This window comes from Magallana gigas, chromosome 6 (genome assembly GCF_963853765.1).
Source record: "Magallana gigas chromosome 6, xbMagGiga1.1, whole genome shotgun sequence".
Taxonomy (NCBI): Eukaryota; Metazoa; Mollusca; class Bivalvia; order Ostreida; family Ostreidae; genus Magallana; species Magallana gigas.
The window spans coordinates 2,819,479-2,839,183 of NC_088858.1; the positions used below are offsets into that span (position 1 = coordinate 2,819,479).

General features: G+C 35.2%; 2 protein-coding genes across 5 annotated transcripts; one reads left to right on the forward strand and one right to left on the reverse strand.

Annotated features, from left to right (window-relative positions):
* Positions 1 to 6: 6 nt before the first annotated feature.
* LOC105320201 (threonine aspartase 1) lies at positions 7 to 11,245 on the reverse strand. Of its 2 annotated transcripts, none has more exons than XM_066089285.1 (13): positions 11,127 to 11,245; positions 9,376 to 9,425; positions 9,065 to 9,131; positions 8,500 to 8,620; positions 8,246 to 8,330; positions 7,825 to 7,904; positions 7,126 to 7,214; positions 6,770 to 6,925; positions 6,507 to 6,582; positions 1,916 to 2,029; positions 1,507 to 1,581; positions 741 to 814; positions 7 to 479 (listed from the first exon to the last, which is right to left on the reverse strand). In XM_066089285.1, the coding sequence occupies exons 1-13, from the start codon at positions 11,145 to 11,147 to the stop codon at positions 408 to 410; spliced, it is 1,080 nt and encodes a 359-aa protein (XP_065945357.1). In that variant the 5' UTR covers positions 11,148 to 11,245; the 3' UTR covers positions 7 to 407. The 2 variants fall into 2 exon arrangements, with proteins under 2 accessions (XP_065945357.1, XP_065945356.1); XM_066089284.1 differs by having other exon boundaries at positions 9,356 to 9,425.
* LOC105320203 (protein transport protein Sec23A) lies at positions 11,216 to 18,781 on the forward strand. 3 transcript variants are annotated; one of them, XM_011418050.4, is made up of 20 exons: positions 11,216 to 11,351; positions 11,549 to 11,834; positions 12,147 to 12,233; positions 12,426 to 12,503; positions 12,655 to 12,813; positions 13,461 to 13,546; positions 13,660 to 13,804; positions 14,017 to 14,175; positions 14,288 to 14,403; positions 14,525 to 14,648; positions 14,770 to 14,940; positions 15,057 to 15,163; positions 15,361 to 15,514; positions 15,799 to 15,950; positions 16,524 to 16,698; positions 16,804 to 16,959; positions 17,094 to 17,159; positions 17,351 to 17,365; positions 17,581 to 17,607; positions 18,298 to 18,781. In XM_011418050.4, exons 2-20 carry the CDS (start codon positions 11,556 to 11,558, stop codon positions 18,385 to 18,387), a joined length of 2,346 nt encoding a protein of 781 aa, XP_011416352.3. In that variant the 5' UTR covers positions 11,216 to 11,351; positions 11,549 to 11,555; the 3' UTR covers positions 18,388 to 18,781. The 3 variants fall into 3 exon arrangements, with proteins under 3 accessions (XP_011416352.3, XP_019919604.3, XP_019919605.3); XM_020064045.3 differs by lacking the exon at positions 17,581 to 17,607 and having other exon boundaries at positions 11,217 to 11,351; XM_020064046.3 differs by lacking the exons at positions 17,351 to 17,365; positions 17,581 to 17,607 and having other exon boundaries at positions 11,217 to 11,351.
* The last annotated feature ends 924 nt before the right edge of the window (positions 18,782 to 19,705 follow it).

The window sequence follows — 19,705 nt, forward strand, 5'->3', positions numbered from 1 at the left end:
CAAAGATTATTTTAATGAATTTGTTAATTTGTTTCATTGTGTTATCTATGCTCGGGTACAATGTAGTTACGTGTACAGGACTGATTTTCTTGACACACAAATCCTTGTTGTCACTGTGGAACTTGAAGCTAACATGGCTGCCTATCACTCTGTGACTGTTGAGCTGGGTCAGTGTTTAATATTGAAATCTGCATCTGCTGGCGGATTTTTACGTTACCCAGAAGTCATTTCATACTGCTCATCTCATTCACTGAACTCTTTTATCACACCCTACTGGTCAGTTCTACTTGACACAGAATAGAGTAGGTCATTTGGTCATTCACTGTACTCGAGTGCTGACTTCCTGGGATTAACTGTCGAATTCTGAGCAAGAAGCTGTTTCATCGCTTGCGTTGGAGGATATCATTTCATACAGGCATGCCCAACATGGTGAAGGATTTCCCTGGAATCCCCCCTGTTGGTAGTCTAGACATGACAACCTACGACCAAAGAAATCAGCCATTATATGACATACATATACATGTAAATACCGGTATCTTTCATGTCAGATTAACAAATTTCTGAGTAAAGGTTACCATATATATTACACTGTATTATGTATAAATAAAATTTGTTAGTTTAAACATGTAAAATAATTTCACACTTGTTTTGTCTATTCCTTAAGTTATTCCTCTCATTAAATTACATGTCAATTAACTTCTTTCTAATGAAATTAAATGATGCTTAAATTCAATATGTACCTTGGGTTTCTTGAGTGAGGAGGACATATACCCCACACACAGGCTGTCTGTGGTGTGGCCCCACAATACCTCTGCTGTAATGAAAGGAGTTTTAAAAAATCATAAAATAAGGATGGTGAGCAGAGAACACAAAGAAACTATAACATATAAATAACTTCTCATCTAAAGAAAGGTGTTAAAAATATCATTAAATAATAACAGTGAACAGTAACTGAAACTATAACAGGTAAAATTTACCGTAAATAATATTTGTATCATGGATGGTCAGTGTATCATGTAGGTCAAGGCAACATTGTATATGATACTGTGAAATCATTAGATTTCGTGGTGGCTCATTTTTCGTGGAATTCGTGGGTACCTCTCATCCACGAAATAACATCCATCACGAATTGATGAATTAGGGTAATAAAGTCATATTCCCTTTTGTAGATATATATGAATACACGAAATTACGTCCCCACGAACCTGTAAAATTTAAGTCATCCACGAAAATTGGCCCCCACGAAATTTAATGATTCCACAGTACATGATGGAGTATGATAATTCATCAAGGTGATTATATGGTTACTGTGCTTTGTATAATTTAGAATCTTGATCATTAATATTTCAGTTATAAACATATTTTATTTTTACATGTAGAAGTATGTAAATTATCATTATTGTTCATTACTTAAATTGTTAGAATTGCTGAATTTAAACAGCAGGCCTAGGTAGACCTACTCCAACACCTGTAATTAGTGTTGTGTCACACCTGTGATGTTTTTACCTGTGTTATCTTCATTGTGGACCAGAGCCAGAACCCCAGCATACTTCTCCTCCTCCTCAGATAAAAACTCAGACTCTGTCAAAATAAATTTGTCTTAGAAAAATGATGTCTGAATATCATAATTAACCCAATTCTTGTTGAATGCATTGCTCTTTGACTGGTCACCTATAACTTTGAAAAAATTTCACATATGGAGACATTTCCTGATAAATAAACCTTTCAATTTTCCTCTTGTATAGCGATATTTCAAGATGAACCTATCACTTGTGTATCCCATAGAAGTATCTACTGACATGATATTCTGTTTGAAGCCCTGAGACAGCCCCAGACTAGCATTTTATAAATTCTGCATGTGTATAATTAAAAATGAACCTTTTAGTTTTTATATCTTTTCGGAGTTTCTACTGACCTAGTAGACTCTGTTTGAATCCCTGAGACAGCCCGAGGCTAGCGTTGTTCTCCCTCTGTATGGACATTGCACACTCCCGCGCCAGTACAGTCCTAATGATGTGCTCACCACTACCTGTACAGAAGGCAGAGACTACAGTTACTGTCAGCCATGGGATTACAGACATAAGACAAAGTAGAAAGAACAAGATACCATGTATGTACAGATCTATACAAATATAGATGTTGTACGATATTACTAATTAGGTTTGTTATTGTGGACTTTGCCGATGCCACAAATTTCTGTAAACAGTCAGTAACAAACCTAATAAGTGTTGTTTTGTTCAGGATCTAATGTTTTAAATGTAAACAAACAAAAAATAATATATAACAATTAAATTCATAGCTTAATTCTCTGTTTTTTTACCTTCCTCGTCAGTCGTGTGTGCAAACCTGGATGCCATTGTAAGATCGTAATATAAGTCATGGACAGAGGGGGGTTACTCTAAATATTTTGGGGCTTAAAAATTAAAGGTATGGTTGAACGTTTGTGTAAAAATTCAACTAAAATAACATTACATCCGCCATGTTGCCGTATAAATTTTGACACTCGCCATGTAAAGAAATTTATAAGGCAATCATGTGGCGCGATTCATCCGTCTGAGGCAAAACAAAGAATTCTATATGTGCCATTGTTTACATCCAAAATTGTAATCCATGAAAAGCAAGAGTGACCCTATGTTTGAAACAAAAGTAATCGCTCCTTTATCTCCTTTTACCTGAAATGACTGCACTAACACCTTATTTTTACCTTAACAAACTGCTCCTACAACTTATGTGTCATTTAAGTGACTGCTCCTTCACCTTCACCTTCACATTTGCCTGCAGTAACTAAACTAATACCTTATTTTTACCTGAGGTAACAGCTCATACACATTTTTTAGCTCACCGAGACGAAGTCAGGGGGAGCTTATGCTATACCCTCGGCGTCGGCGTCGGCGTCGGTGTCGGCGTCGGCGTCCGGACCTGGTTAAAGTTTTTGTTGCAGGTCCTGTATCTAAGCTATTACTTGTCCTATCTTCACCAAACTTGCATGGATGATGCATCTGGACCTACTTATGGACTGGAAAGACTTGGATGCTGAATCTGAGTCCTAAATTTCAGATGCTGGAGGAGGTTAAGGTTGTTGGACCAGGTTAAAGTTTTTGTTGCAGGTGCCCTTTGATAGCAATATCTAAGTTACTGCAGGTCCGTACTTCACCAAACTTGCATGGATGGTGTGTCTTATGATACTGATGCACCAGACAGGCTTGAGTGCTGAATCTGAGCTATAGATTTCGGATGCTGGAGGAGGTTAAGGTTTTTGGAGCAGGTTAAAGTTTTTGTTGCAGGTGCCCTTTGATAGCAGGCTTGGGTGCTGAATCTAAGCTATAGGTTAAAGATGCTGAAGGAGGTTAAGGTTTTTAGAGCTGGTTAAAGTTTTCGTTGCAGGTGCCCTCTGATGATTATATCTTAGTTACTACTTGTCCTAACTTCACCAGACTTCCATGGATGGTGCATCTTATGATACTGATGCACCAGACTGGCTTGAATGCTGAATCTGAGCCATAGGTTTCGGATGCTGGAGGAGGTTAAGGTTTTTAGAGCTGGTTAAAGTTTTTGAAACAGTTGCCCTCTGATGATTATATCTTGATTATTACTTGTCCTAACTTCACCAGACTTCCATGGATGGTGCGTCTTATGATACTGATGCACCTGACATGCTTGAATGCTGAGTCTGAGCCATAGGTTTCAGATGCTGGATATGGTTAAGTTTTTTGAAACAGGTCACATGTTTAATAGATAATAGTACTATTTCAAACTTGTATAGTTGATTAAACTGTAATATGAATGAATCACAGAGGAAGCTTCAGATGCAGAGCTTGATCTCCATTATCAAGGATGCTTAAAAATATATCTTAGTTATTACAGGTCCTAACTTCACCAAACTTGAATGGATGGTGTGTCTTATGATACAGATGCACCTGACATGCATTGATGTTGAATCTGAGCCATATAGGTTGCGGATGCTGGAGCAGGTTAAGGTTTTAATTGCTAGTGCCCTCTGATGATGATATCTTAGTTATTACTGGTCTGAACTTCACCAAACTTGCATGGAGATGCGCCTTATGTGTACTGATGCACTTGACAGGCTTGAATGCTGAATCTGAGCCATAGGTTTCGGATGCTGGATGAGGTTTAGTTTTTTTGGAACAGGTCACATGTTTTATAGATGATAGCTTGCATAGTTGATTTAACTATATTATAAATAAAACGCAGAGATTGCTTCAGGTGCAGAGCCTGATTTCCATTATCAAGGATGCTATGAAATCTCCTACCTCACTCAAACCTGCTCGATAGATAGATGTGTTTGTTGATAAATGATATAACTTGATTCCTATGATATAGTATTGTATGGTATGAAACAATATTGTTTAATATGATACAATATAATATCATATGTAATATTATAAAAAGTTATATGATACGATATGATATTGTATCAATTTTTTTGATATTTTATGTTATGATGTTGTATCATGATATCGTTATGTATAGTATTGTATATTATGATATAATATTGTATAATATTATATTGTATTATTAATTTATTATTTTATCACATGATACTATTACATAAGATATTGCAAAATATAATATTGTATCCTATGATACAATATTTTATATTACATAATATTGTACCATATGATGATGTATAATATGATATTAGTTTCTGTAATATAGAATTATATCACATGAAATTGTATAATATGATACTGTAATATTATATAATATCGTATTATACGATATTGTATAATATGATATTGGTTTATATATAATATTATATATAATCACATCACATGAAATTGTATTGTATGATATTGTAAAATATATTATTGTATCATATGATACAATATGTATAATATAATATTGTATTATATAATATTTTACTTTATCACATAATATTGTATCATTTGATATGATACAATGTTGTATCAAATTATATTGTATCATATTATGTATCAAAAATGATACAGTATCATACAATATTTTATATTAAACAATATTATATCATATGTTTCAATGTTATGATGTATAGTAATTATGTAATATGATATTGTAATATAATACTATATTAATTTATATATTATGATATTGTATTATGTGATCAAATACAATAACATATAACACAATACAATGTCATATCATACGTTACAATATCATATCTCATCATTGTTTATTATGGTATTTTATTGTTTTATATGATATATGTTGTAAATATGATAGGATGCAATATTCAATTTTATATTATTGTATTGATTAAAATATGAACATATGATTATCATACATTTTTTAAACAGATGATATACGATATTGTGTCAAAACAGAATCCATGAATATCCAAGATCATAAAGTATGATTTTCATTTAATATGATAAAGGTGGTCTCATAAAGGTGAAGTCTCATAAGGGTGATGTCTCGTCTCGGTGAGCTTTGTAATCTGTGATTACCTATGTTTTTTATCTGAAGTAACTGCTGCTACACCTTATTGTAACCTGAAGAACTAGTAACTGCTAGTATCTGTTGCTATACCTCATTGCTACCTGAAATACTAGTAACTGCTGCATCAACTTTTTTTTACCTAAAGTGTCTGCTTCTATTAGAATGTACTTATTTCACATAAAGTAACTTTTACTACAATTTTTATTTACCTGAAGTAACTGCTCCTAAACTTTTTTTTCACCTAAAGTATCTGCTCCTTCACCTTATGTGTACCTTGCTTAATTACTATATTTTTACCTTAATCAATAGCTTCATCACCATATTCATGTACATGTACTAGATTTTACCTGATGTTACTGCTACTAAACCTTGTAGCTATCCCTAAACTTTATTTTTACCTGAAAGAACTGTTCCTACACCATATATTTACCTGAAGCAACTGTTTCTACAGCTGGGTTTTACCCGAAGTAACTGTTTTTACACTGAGTTTACCTAAAGTAACTGTTCCTACACCTGGTTTTTACCTGAAGTAACTGTTCCTACACCATATATTTACCTGAAGTAACTGTTCCTACCACCTGGTTTTTACCTGAAGTAACTGTTCCTACGCCTGGTTTTTACCTGAAGTAACTGTTCCTACACCTGGTTTTTACCTGAAGTAACTGTTCCTACACCTGGTTTTTACTTGAAGTAACTGTTCCTACACTTGGTTTTTACCTGAAGTAACTGTTCCTACACCATATATTTACCTGAAGTAACTGTTCCTACACCATATATTTACCTGAAGTAACTGTTCCTACACCTGGTTTTTACCTGAAGTAACTGTTCCTACACCTGGTTTTTACCTGAAGTAACTGTTCCTACACCTGGTTTTTACCTGAAGAAACTGTTCCTACACTTGGTTTTTACCTGAAGTAACTGTTCCTACACCTGGTTTTTACTTGAAGTAACTGTTCCTACACTTGGTTTTTACCTGAAGTAACTGTTCCTACACCATATATTTACCCGAAGTAACTGTTCCTACCACCTGGTTTTTACCTGAAGTAACTGTTCCTACACCTGGTTTTTACCTGAAGTAACTGTTCCTACACCTGGTTTTCCTGGCCTCTGGTTGTAGGCCCAACATCCAGCACCATAAATGGCTGCCTGAAATCAAATACACATGTATGTTACAGAGTTTCTTAAGCATACGCCATTACTCATACATTAAAAAAATTAATGTACAGGTGTGTTTTTGTTTTATATCTTGCATTCATCTGGCCTCTCCGTGACTTGGTCTGATCTATATACATTTACCTAGCCCTGCTATGTCTAAACTTATCTAACAACCTACTGGTCCCAGCCTCCCTGGCTGTTTCAGTGAGATCCCCCCACTAGACACTGCTGATGCTATGTTCCCTCTGGTATCCATGACAACAGCTCCCACGGTATCCTGAACAACATCCTTCTCCTCCTGCAGGTCCTCAATCTCCTCGCTTTTGTCATCACTCTGAATGAAAATACTGCCATTAAAAATATTCCTTATACATGTATATTGGATAAAAACTGATCTATGAAAAAATGTATATGGTCCAAAACAACCTAAACAAGCTAAAAAAAATATTAATTCACAATCTGTAAAGAGAAAAGTGCTGTAATCTTCTCATTTCCATTTCAAATAGTTTGAGAGTTATTGTATTCCTATTTTACCTGGTGATCTATCTTTCTTTTCTTGCTGACTTTCTGGTTATGAGAGTCAAGTTTTCTTTTGTGGTTATTGTATGTTTTCTGTGATTCATCTACACAAATCAAATTCAAAAGACAGTATAACTCAACGCCAAAGAACATTATCAACAGTCATGATAACTTGATACCAAACATCAGTCAACAGTCATGTCAACTCAATGCCAAATACCCAGTAGTCAACAGTCATGTCAACTCAATGCCAAATACCCAGAAGTCAACAGTCATGTCAACTCAATGCCAAATACCCAGAAGTCAACAGTCATGTCAACTCAATGCCAAATACCCAGAAGTCAACAGTCATGTCAACTCAATGCCAAATACCCAGAAGTCAACAGTCATTAACTAGATGCAAAATGAAAGAGAAAGAGAACTATGTACAATTAGGGATCACTTCCAAACTATTGGTACATGCTGTACTTCTGCATATTAAAAACTTATTTTAAAACAAATCCCTGCTATTCAGACAGGAATTGGGCACTCTGATTAAAATACAGATCTCTATAATAGCAAAAAGCAGATCAAGAGATCTGAGAAGAAGGCTTACATAGGCATTGCCTGCTGCCTATTCCATTTATGTAAATGTATTTTTGCATAATAAAATATGTTCAAATCAAATCAAATCAGATCTGAGGTCTACTGTCTTGTATTAACTACACTAGTCACCTGTTATCAGGAGTCGAGGGTCCACCTTGTGTATCCCATTAGCCACGGCCCACTGGCTGGCTCCCTCTCCCACAAGAACACTGTGCAAAGTATTCATCATATCATATATATATATGTCCAGATAAATCCAAAGATATCCAGAATTCATCATAAGATATCTTCTGTCAGTGTAAAACCCATATGGTCCCGTTATAGAGGAAATGGTGAATTGCAGATGATAGATTACACACGTTATTTGTTCACTGCTTCTAGAGATTTGGGAAATTGAGTAATAATTGAAATTCAATACACTTGATATGAGCAAGATGCCCCATTTGTATGTACATTTACATGTATATGGATTTCTATCAAAATGCTCTTTATCTAAACTGGAAAAAATCAGCTTATATACTTATGATAGGATTGAGATATTGGTTTGTACCTGGGATGCAGCCTCCCCAGGGATAACTTTTCCCCAAGCTGTCTGTTGATCAACATGGCCGACACCTCTATTGGGTTCTGGACACCTTGATAAATATAAAGATCACAATTTCATGTTTACTGCCTGAAATCAGTACCTCTAGTTTGTACCTCAAGCTGGCATACTTTTTAAATCAAGCTCAATCAATGATAGAATTTTGCAATATGTCACTCATTATATTTCTTGTTTGAACATAATCAGTAATGATTTCTTACCAGAAATGGCTCCGACAGCACCAAACAGGAGTTTCTTCCCCTCCATAATGGAGGCGTCACACTCCACACAACCTCTGATGTTTAAGCTAGAGCCGCGACCCGCATTGGTTAACTTAGAGTCCTAAAAATCAGTGTTAAATAAAGAAAACTTATAACTAGTGTACATCTCATAAAATGTAATTTGAAATAACACTAAATAATTAAAAAGAAATTGTTAATCCATGTGATTATAATGCTACAAAACTTCTATGTATCTACTTGGAAAAATGTTTTATGCAGAGAAACAGTTCCAGGGACTATGAAGTACATGTATTGTATAAAACTGTCTTGCATGCAGTAGCCTTTATGCTATAATTTTCTTTTGTCTGTCATTTGATTTCATTTTGACTGTATGCCAACATTGTGATGTCAATAAACCATTGAAAAAGAGAATACATGTTAACTTTACATGTTATAGTTCCCTATATGAATACAAATGGTTTTGATGTGAATGTTTCATTATTAATAAATTGAAGGAACATTTAACCACATTCCCCAATCTACCAATGAAAAACTTGAGGAATACCTCTAACAGTTTGACTGCCTCGGTCACACACTCCACAGCCTCTGAGCCCTTCTCTAACATGTGACACAAAATTACCGCACAATAGTACAACATGACTGCCAAAATAACAGAATAACAGTCAATTCGAAAACTATAATTGATTTTCAGTAAGTTTGCTTCAACATAGAAATTGAAGGTAGTCCATTAGCTGCACATTAAGTATTTTGTAAAGGACTGATCTTGTCTATATGTTGGTGGATTTACATGCATTCTTTAAAGTTTTCCAATTATGAAACAAAATACATGTATGTAACCTTTAAACAAATGGATTTACACAATGTCTTGTATGCCTCCTCCTTTTGTCTAGAGTGATACCCAGCACCTGGAGAAGGAAAAAGGAAATTGACAAAAAAAGCATATCTGAGAATAATGTATCATAACGATGCATCGCTTAATTTGGTTTTTCTCGAATTGACAGAAAAGACAGGCAAAGTAATGTCTGGATGTCTTCAGTTCATGGCAATGAAAATCATTACTTTTTAAGACAATAATACTCAAAACTTGCTTTAGGAAATCATTATAACAATTTAAAACAACTTTTCAAAAATGAGAGGCCCATGGGTCACATTGCTCATCCAAGGGCAGAGCAGTTCCTACTTTCATCTATTATATCCCTTTCTTTGTCTTCAGTTTTTTAAATGTTTACATTAAACTCTTAAATTATCTTCACTTTACACTTTACACCTATTACTAAAACTGCCTGGTCCAATTTTATATTAAATAATGTTAATGCTTTTAAACAATGGTTATGCTGAGTATGTGTATAATAATAGACATTGCAGCAGTTTTCACGGTCAATATACAGCAATATTTCAATGAGGATCGAAGTAAAGTACAAAAATTTGTTTCCAATTAAAACAAACTTGACATAAATGTACCATGTTATTTTGTCCCATATTAAAATTCGCCACCGATATCAAGCGGGTATGATTATATCATAACTTTGAATTTGCTCTAAATAAAGGTCATATTGTTTTGCAGGCAAATCAAAAATAAACATGTTTACATTTTTTCCCTAATGTTGTAGTTGTGAGATTTGTTTACAACTGATGCATATTATGCTGGTTGAATAAACTCCATCATACATGGGACAATACCAAACGGTTCCCTTTTTCTAAACCTGCCCATGTTGCATTTGGTTTGTTTTTAAGTGTTCCCATAAAGATCAAAGGGTGTACAGTGACTTTGAATGATGTTTGAGGTATTAAGTGTCAAGATCATATTAGATCACACGAAAAAACTTTTTTCAGAGCATATATATATATTTCTACTTGGCCCTATACTGCCCCTACTTCACATTTACAGAGCTTTTGGATTAATGGTGTAGAGTGACTTTATATTTTGAACCAAGTCAATGTGAAGGTCAAAGCAGATCGATCTCTTTATAATCAGTTTCAGACTAAATTATTTCCCATTTGCTTAACCGTGCTTAGGTTGTATGTTAGGGGTAATGAGATTGAATTTAAAGTTTTATGCCATCTGGAAAATTTTTAAATTATAGGTCAAGGTCAAAACAAAATTCTCTGAAATGCTTTTCATCCTATTGTCCATTATTTAAGAGGGGCCCTTTGAGATGGTCACCATCTCAGTGTTGTCTAGTTTTTATTTACTTTGAATATTTCTAACTTTGAAAGGAGACCTATTCTGCTGGTGTAAAAAGGCTATAACTTTTTAAGACGATTGGTTTGTATGAAAAATTAATTGTTACTATTATAGCGAAAAATTTTGACCATGCAGCTTTAAGTACATGTTAAGAAACTATAATAAATATTTTGGGCCCTACTTTTTGGAGGGGGTGTCCAAAATAAAAGTCAACCAGAAGTAATAGTCAATTAGGAATCTTAATAACTGTTTCGGTAGACAGTAAGTCATGCTCAGGTGAGCTAAAAAGAAAAAAGATCGACTAAAATTATGCACGATTTACCAACATCAAATCACTTTCGCATTACCTTACCACTCTAGTACTAACTTTTGGTTAAATACATGTGTGAAAACAAATGTAATAACTAAGAATAAGAAATACCACAATGAACTGCGATGACATAGTTTGCCATGGCTGCAAACTATCCAAAGAATTCAGGCAGCCAGGCTTTCTCTTGACATCCTCGATTTGATGTACGACTTATCCACAACCGGAAAAGGATTCCCCAGTGACGTCAACTTGGCCATTTGGAAAATTACGTGGCATTCCAGACTGTCCCGTTTTACGTTACAACAAAATATACACGTAGCCTATTTTTTGTTGGAGGTAATTATTGACTAAAATTTTACACTGGTCAGTTTATATATTTTGAATCAAAAATGAGGGTGTTTTCAATAGGAGAGAGGAGGTACATGATATCTTGCTATTGAATTAAAACCGGCTTGATTTGTGTAAAGATTTATATTAAACAATCTACGATACTTATACAATAACATGAAATTTGTTCTTGATTTTTACACCAGGTACTCAATGGCTACCTATCAAGAATTTATCCAACAGAATGAGGACAGAGATGGCGTTCGCTTCAGCTGGAACGTCTGGCCCTCCAGCCGTATTGAGGCCACTCGTATGGTGGTCCCACTAGGATGTCTGTTTACACCTCTGAAAGAGCGGCCAGATCTGCCACCCATTCAGTACGACCCAGTGCTGTGTACTAGGCCTACATGTCGAGCCATCCTTAACCCTTTCTGTCAGGTGGATTACAGGGCTAAGGTCTGGGCCTGCAACTTCTGTTTCCAAAGAAACCCGGTATGTTCTTTTATTTACTGTATGTCATATGAATGCTACATGCATAATTATATTTAAACTTTAACTGGTTTGTAATCTTAGCTTCAATTTATCCCCATAATGTTTTAACATGTAATCTGTGTGGGGACTTGCATACGGAAAAAGCTCATAGCTGTACTTCTTGACTCATTGTAATAAATGAGTAAAAAAGTACACAACAAGTATAATTATCATATTATCTCCAAATATTAGGTATCACAGTCAGTATTGTGTGAAGATTGTTATTTTTAAAGCCGTGTGCTTTCTGTTGAATTATGAAGCTTTTAATTTCAGTTTCCGCCCCAGTATGCAGCTATTTCAGATCAACACCAGCCTGCTGAGATCATCCCACAGTTCTCAACACTGGAGTACACAATCACTGTAAGGTTCATGATTATTTCATACTTTAAACGAGAACCAATAAAAAGGAAAGACGTGTTATATAAATAAAGACATATAGGGAAGTGTAGATGACTTCAATTTGATTTTGGTTTGAAAGACAACTTATAAAACCTTTTTTTGCTTGCTTTTGTATGTTATAAAATACTTACCTGAAAATTATTTTATTTTCAGAGAGCCACATGTCATCCTCCTGTGTATCTTATTGTCCTTGACACCTGTATGGATGAAGAGGATTTGCAGGCTGTCAAGGTAATCATCAGAGAAAAGTTGTTAACAGAATGTTATCTGTCGATTCAACTTTTGTTTTCTAAATGAATAAGTATTTATGGCTTCATTATGACCAAGCATTGATAGTAAAATTGTCACAAATTGTAAGGAAATTATTTTTTGCTGGTTGTAGGAGTCTTTACAAATGTCCCTGAGCTTGCTGCCACCAAATGCCCTCATTGGATTAATAACATACGGGAAAATGGTTCAGGTCCATGAGTTGGGCTGTGAGGGCTGCTCAAAGAGCTACGTATTCAGGGGAACCAAAGATTTGACAGCTAAACAGATTCAGGTAAGCATTGGCCGTGGAATGACTTTTCAGTTGACTTATAGACCAGATTGACCAGAACTACATTATTAAGGCGAGAGAAATTAAATTTTTAGTTTTACGGATCCGCCGACCCAATTTTTCCGATTTTGTAAAAAAAAAAATAATGAAAAAAAATTCGTATCTTCGGAAATTTTTCCGGAATTTTCAAGTTTGACCGATCTTGGTTTTAAAATTACTTTATTTGATTTGAAATCTGCAAAACGTTTGACAAAGGGAGCTTTTAAAATCAAGTGTAAGCGTCTCTATAACATGGAGTATTTAAGATGGAGGTCAGCCATGCATGGTTTGGCTTAAAAGTTTTTATGAAAAGCAAAGAAAATGTTATCCTGAACAAGTTTTAAGGTAAATACCAATGATCTTGAAACAAACACAAAGTACACAGTGGATAGTGGACAAATTAAACTTAATATTATAAGTTCAAGCAAATAATATGTAATTTTGATTAATAAAAGTTTGCCCACTTTTTCTTTTCTTTTTTTTTATATTCCCTCCTCCGACCCAACTTTTTTACAACAAAATCCGTAAAACTAAAAATTAAATTTCTCTCGCCTAAAGTTGGAAAAAACAGTACCTGGTACATCTTATACTGACAATTGTTTCTCCTTCAGGACATGTTGGGATTACAAAGGGGTGGTACAACACAGCAACAGAGGGGCCCTACACAGCAACAGCAGCAGCAGTTGCCCTCAAACAGGTCAGCAACAATAATGGTGTCCTCATTAGGACCAATCCTTCTGTTGTTTACATGTTCAATGTTTTTCAATAAATTCTACATGTCATAACAAATATCTTTATTTACTTCTACAGATTTTTACAACCAGTTCACAAGTGTGACATGAACCTGACAGACTTGCTCGGAGAGCTTCAAAGAGATCCCTGGCCCGTGTCCCAGGGAAAGAGACCCCTTAGGTCAACGGGTGTGGCCATGTCTATAGCTGTGGGTCTGTTAGAGGTAAGCAGGAGAACATACTTTAATATAAATTTATATTTTAGATTTTGAAATTTGTTTTTTTTTAATGATGATTCAATGTAATTTCTGCTTATAATTTTGTGTTGTCATTCTACAATATTTTGAATCAAAATGTTAATCATGTAAATCAAATTCTTTCATACTTAAAATTTTATCAAATTGTGCAATTAACAAGCTAGTGACTGTTATTACAGTGTACATTCCCAAACACGGGGGCAAGGATCATGCTGTTTGCCGGTGGGCCCTGTACACAAGGACCAGGCATGGTTGTTGATGACGAGCTGAAGAATCCAATCAGGAAACATTTAGACATCGAGAAAGACAATGTGAAGTTCATGAAGAAAGCAATGAAGGTAGGGGGAAAAAATCCAAAAGGAAGCCTAGAAATGGCTGAAAAACGGTGTGTGATCATTTAAACATGATAAGTCTTGATCAGCATGTAATGCATATCCTTTCCAATTTCAGCATTATGAGATGTTGGCCAATCGAGCGGCTAAGAATGGTCATGTTCTTGATATATATGCTTGTGCCTTGGACCAGACAGGATTACATGAGATGAAGTTCTGTCCTAGATACACTGGGTAAATACTCACTGGTTTCACATTACTGGATAATGATGATACACAACAATGATTGAACAAGCTGTTTTTGTTGAACTTGTGACTTACATAAGAATTATCTAATCCCATTTTGTTGACACAGTGGTCACATGGTGATGGGTGATTCCTTCAACACCTCCCTCTTCAAGCAGACTTTCCAGAGGGTGTTCTCCAAGGATGCTAAGGGAGAGTTCAAGATGGGCTTTGGTGCTACTGTGGAAGTCAAGGCAAGCTAGCTTTTGCTATATTTAAATAAGCGAGTCAGGTATCCAAGTAAGCTATCGAATTTACCAAAGTTTGTCGTCCTCTTATTTTATATCTGACCATGGCTGTATTTGTTTGTTACAGACATCGCGGGAGCTGAAAGTGTCTGGAGCCATTGGACCCTGCGTGTCTCTAGGGGTGAAGGGACCGAGCGTGTCCGACACAGAGATGGGCCTGGGGGGCACCTCCCAGTGGAAGATGTGTGGACTCTACCCAAACACCACCTTGGCTCTATTCTTTGAGGTTGTCAGTCAGGTATGTAATATTTACAGACATTTGAGTGAATGAAGTTGGATATAAAGAATCTAATGTTATTTATGTTACAGAGGTTTTATACTATTTATTAATGTTGTTTATTGTTTTATTTGCAGCACAATGCTCCAATTCCCCAGGGAGGGAGGGGTTACCTACAGTTTATCACCCAGTACCAACACTCCAGTGGACAGCGCAGGGTCAGGGTCACCACACTGGCCAGGAAGTAAGTACCCACAAAGAAAACACAAAGTATTCTTCTATTACCTGTATACATTCTGTGTACAGCTAAGACCAGAAGTTATATGCTAGTTTTGTTACCTTTTGAGTAAATTTTGTAACATTGAATATAAACTCTAGATACATTTAAGTGTTATATTTGACCTGACATTTATTTCATGTTAATTTTTCTCTTATCAACAGTTGGGCCGATGCTAGCACCAACATCCAGCACATTGCGGCGGGATTTGATCAGGAGGCGGCGGCTGTACTGATGGCACGAACCGCCGTGTTCCGAGCGGAGACAGACGACGGACCAGACGTTCTACGCTGGCTAGATAGAATGTTGATTAGACTGGTGAGTCCTGTGAAGAAATTACTGTACTTAATGTACTGTGTTGTACTAATGTGTTGCTACTAGCTCCTTGCCAATGAGTAAACGAAAATGGGAACATTTCCTCACTTCAATATAAAACACAGTACATGTTCTTGAAAATAAAATTATACACATGTCTGTTTTACTGAAAATATAAAGAAAAACTTATCTTACAATAGTTTGAACTCTTCCAGAATGTTTACCAGTACTCTGATTTTAGAGAAGGTATATGTTATACTAATAGATGATTTTTTTATAACTTTCAGTGTCAGAAGTTTGGAGATTACCAAAAAGATGATCCAAACTCTTTCCGTTTCTCAGAGAATTTCTCTCTCTATCCTCAATTTATGTTCCATCTGAGACGCTCACAATTTTTACAAGTTTTTAACAACAGTCCTGATGAAACATCCTACTATAGGTAAGACATGAAGATAATGGGAAATAATTTAATTCTGGTTGTAACACGCTTTCTGATTGGCTAAAAAATTATTTTATATCGTATACTATAAAATATGTTGCCTTCGTCATAGTAAGACTAACATCAAAAATTGTATCAATCTGCTTGATGTTATGTTGAATTTTGTACAATTTAATGTCATTTTAAAGATTAAACGACTGTTTTTATTAACAATTAATAGACACAAAAATTAAATTATAAGGAATGAATTCAATATTTATTAGTTTTATATGATATAAAATGGTTTGGATCAGTTTATTTTTTTTTTATAAACCGCTTCGCAGTTTTTAAAGCGTAAACTGCCCCAAACACTTTTATATCGTATAAAATTAATAAATATTGACCTCAAAATTAATAAATAACAATAAAAGACACGATTAGGAGAACGGTAAATACTGGAAAAATTAAAATGTGTTCTGATTACTGGTGTTATGATTTATTAAAAGGGATGAAACTATGTTTTATGAAAAACTAAGATGATCTATAGTTTTGAAATTATACCCGGTAATAATGATGCATGTTTTACCTTTACAGACACATGTTGAATGTAGAGGACTTGACACAGTCCCTCATTATGATACAACCTATCCTGTATGCCTACTCCTTTAATGGAACTCCCGAGCCTGTTTTACTGGACACCAGCAGTATACAGCCAGACAGGATCCTGCTGATGGACACGTTCTTCCAGATAGTGTTGTACCACGGAGAGGTAAGATTGACCCGTTAACTAGGTGCTGAGACAGAGAATGTCCGTTGTAAAAGATCAAAGAGGACTCTGAGTACACTAGTTCCATTGTTTATCTGTTTGTTACAGACGATTGCTCAGTGGAGGAAACAGGGATACCAAGACCAGCCAGAGTATGAGAACTTTAAACAACTCCTCAACGCCCCCGTGGACGATGCTCAGGAAATCCTACAGACCCGGTTCCCCATGCCCCGATACATTGACACGGAGCATGATGGCTCCCAGGTAATGCACACAAACACTTCATGTCTGGTTAATACCATTGCTTTATTACAATTTAAGGGAGAAATATTAAGTTTCTTTACAATATGGACAGAGAGACAGTGCTATGATTGTAAATTTTTTTTTCTTTATTGTAGTCTCGTTTCTTGCTTTCCCGAGTGAATCCCTCACAGACACACAACAACATGTATGGATGGGGACAGGTAAGGATGGCCTTCATTGACTCAGTAGTTTCTCTGATATATGTACCATAATAAAAACCTAATGCAAATCTACACATGTACATATAAATCATTAATTTTTACAGTAACCAAAACTAAATTATAAATGATGGTTCATAGTATATGCTAGTAGCATCCATCTTTAACTTTATATGACTTTTCCATTTCATCAGCAATCATCTGGAATGGTTTGTATTTTCTCTCCTTATGATGTCTTAATTTGGGACAGATATTGTAAATTTCCTTTTAGTAGCATTGTCCAAGTAGATTGGTTTCAGACACAAACTGGTTTTGGAATAACAGCTGTTTACATCTAATTCCACTGATTCAACTAAAACAATAAGTTGAATACTAGTACATTGTATTAATACGAGGTCCAGTGAATTATGTTGCTCTCTTATAGATCATAAGCTCATCTGAGTCCTATCAGGTATTTAACATGGGCATCTCTGGGTACAGCATGGAGGGGGAAATGCATGCGGAAATTTTATTTAATGTTTAAATGTCTGTTGGTTTATGTACCGTACATGTAATTTCCATGAATGATAACTCAACAACTTATCCTTGGCTGTAACTGTGTAATGTTGATTTCTGAAAAACTTACCCATGAGTGGATGTATCTGACAGAAAAAAGACAACAGTATATAGGAATGTTGTTGGGTCATTCATGGATGAAATGTCAACTTATTATTCAGCTGTAGTCCGTCTTGATATGATTACAATATTTCCAGGAAGGCTGGAGCACACACTGTTTTGTTTTTTAGGTCTTGTGTAATGTTAAATGCACTTATATATTTATATATACGTGTACCTATTCCAGTACAAATAAATAAAGACATCAATTTACATACATGTATGTTAAAAGTATAAAATTTCTTTATCAAAATCATTTGGTGCTGTAGTCATAGGACTTTCTTCTCCTTACTTCTATGATTTTTCAGCTTTTCTTTCTGGGTTTTCTTTTGCACTGGATAATAATTATTTTTTCTATAGATTCTTCTTGGTTGATGGAGAGTGTCTTGATTATTTATCATTTAAGTTATCCCAAAACTACAGTCTCTCTCCTTCAAATATGTAGCCAAGTGACATTTACTTAAGCATGTTGTATTTTGACTTTCAGGACGGTGGTGCTGCTGTGCTAACGGACGACGTCAGTTTGCAGGTGTTTATGGAACATTTAAAGAAACTCGCTGTGTCCAGCTCATCGTGATAGAGCTAGAAACGATGGTTGTCATCGGCGACAATGACAGAATGACTCTCTAACACGACGCAGTGACCCCCGGGTCACTACAGCATTGCCTTGTGCCAAGTACAGAGGGATTCCCCCTCCCCTGTACGTCATAAACAGATAAACCGTGCAATTTATTGACACTATTACAAGGACTGTGTCCTTTTTATTAAAGATGATTTCATTTCATTCTTTTATGTGTGAAGTTTGATGTATGGTTGTAAGGATATGTGTAGTGAATGGACTTTGGACCTTTATCTTATCAGATATATGACGTACACTTTGTTATATATGTACATGTATGTGTGGATTTTGTGAATGCTATTTATGAATTGTTGTAGATGGTTAATAAATAAACATGCTATGAAACATGAAATGTGAACCTTTATCAGTAACAGCTTTAGGTGATGCAAGGACTCTAACAAGATTAAGTTGTTTAGAACATTTTCAGGTACCGGTATACAAAAACAGAAAACAGGTTGATTGTTAACAAAGGGCTTTGTAAAATTTATTCTTAATTAGCAGTTACATGTAAAAACCCTATTTTGATGAGTACTCTATTGTTAACAAATATACGTGTAGAAAATGTTATGAAAGGGTACTGTAGATTCCTTTAGTTATTTTACGCTTAATTTACACTTAATTCTGTGATTCAACTGTTTGGCATCAGATAGCGAGAACATAAAATCGTGAATGCCAAATTTTTATCATAACTTCATTTAGTTTACATCTGGCCAAAAAATAAAAGTGAGATACTAAAAAACACAATGTGCTTCCTGCAATTTTACATGAATATTAATTCCTCACATTTAATTAGGAATTATTAGGGGCCAAATATGCAAAAAAAAAAAAAAAAAGCCAAATTTTTCAACAATGTCTTCTCTACTACCACACATGTGGGGAAAAAACTAAATGCAATGATTATAATGTCCATGAAGCCCCCTTCTAAAATTGTGAAATTTATGATCCCAGGAATAGGCCAAAGGGTGGGGCCAATACGGCCATACAGTAAAATCTTTGAAAATTTTATTGTCTACTCCCATATTTGATTGAGAAAAACTAAATGCTTAGTTATGATGTCGATGAGGCCCTCTACTAAAATTGTGAAATTCATGACCCCTGGGTCAGTGGTTCAAGCCCTAGAGTGGGGCCAATATATTCACATGTTGAAAATGTATTGATTTTCTGTACCACCACAGTTGTGGGAGATAAGGTCTGGGCCATGCATTGTTATTATGTTAATAATGTCCTGAAGTTAAATTGTGAAATTCAATGCCTAGGCAATTGGACAGTTCTGAAG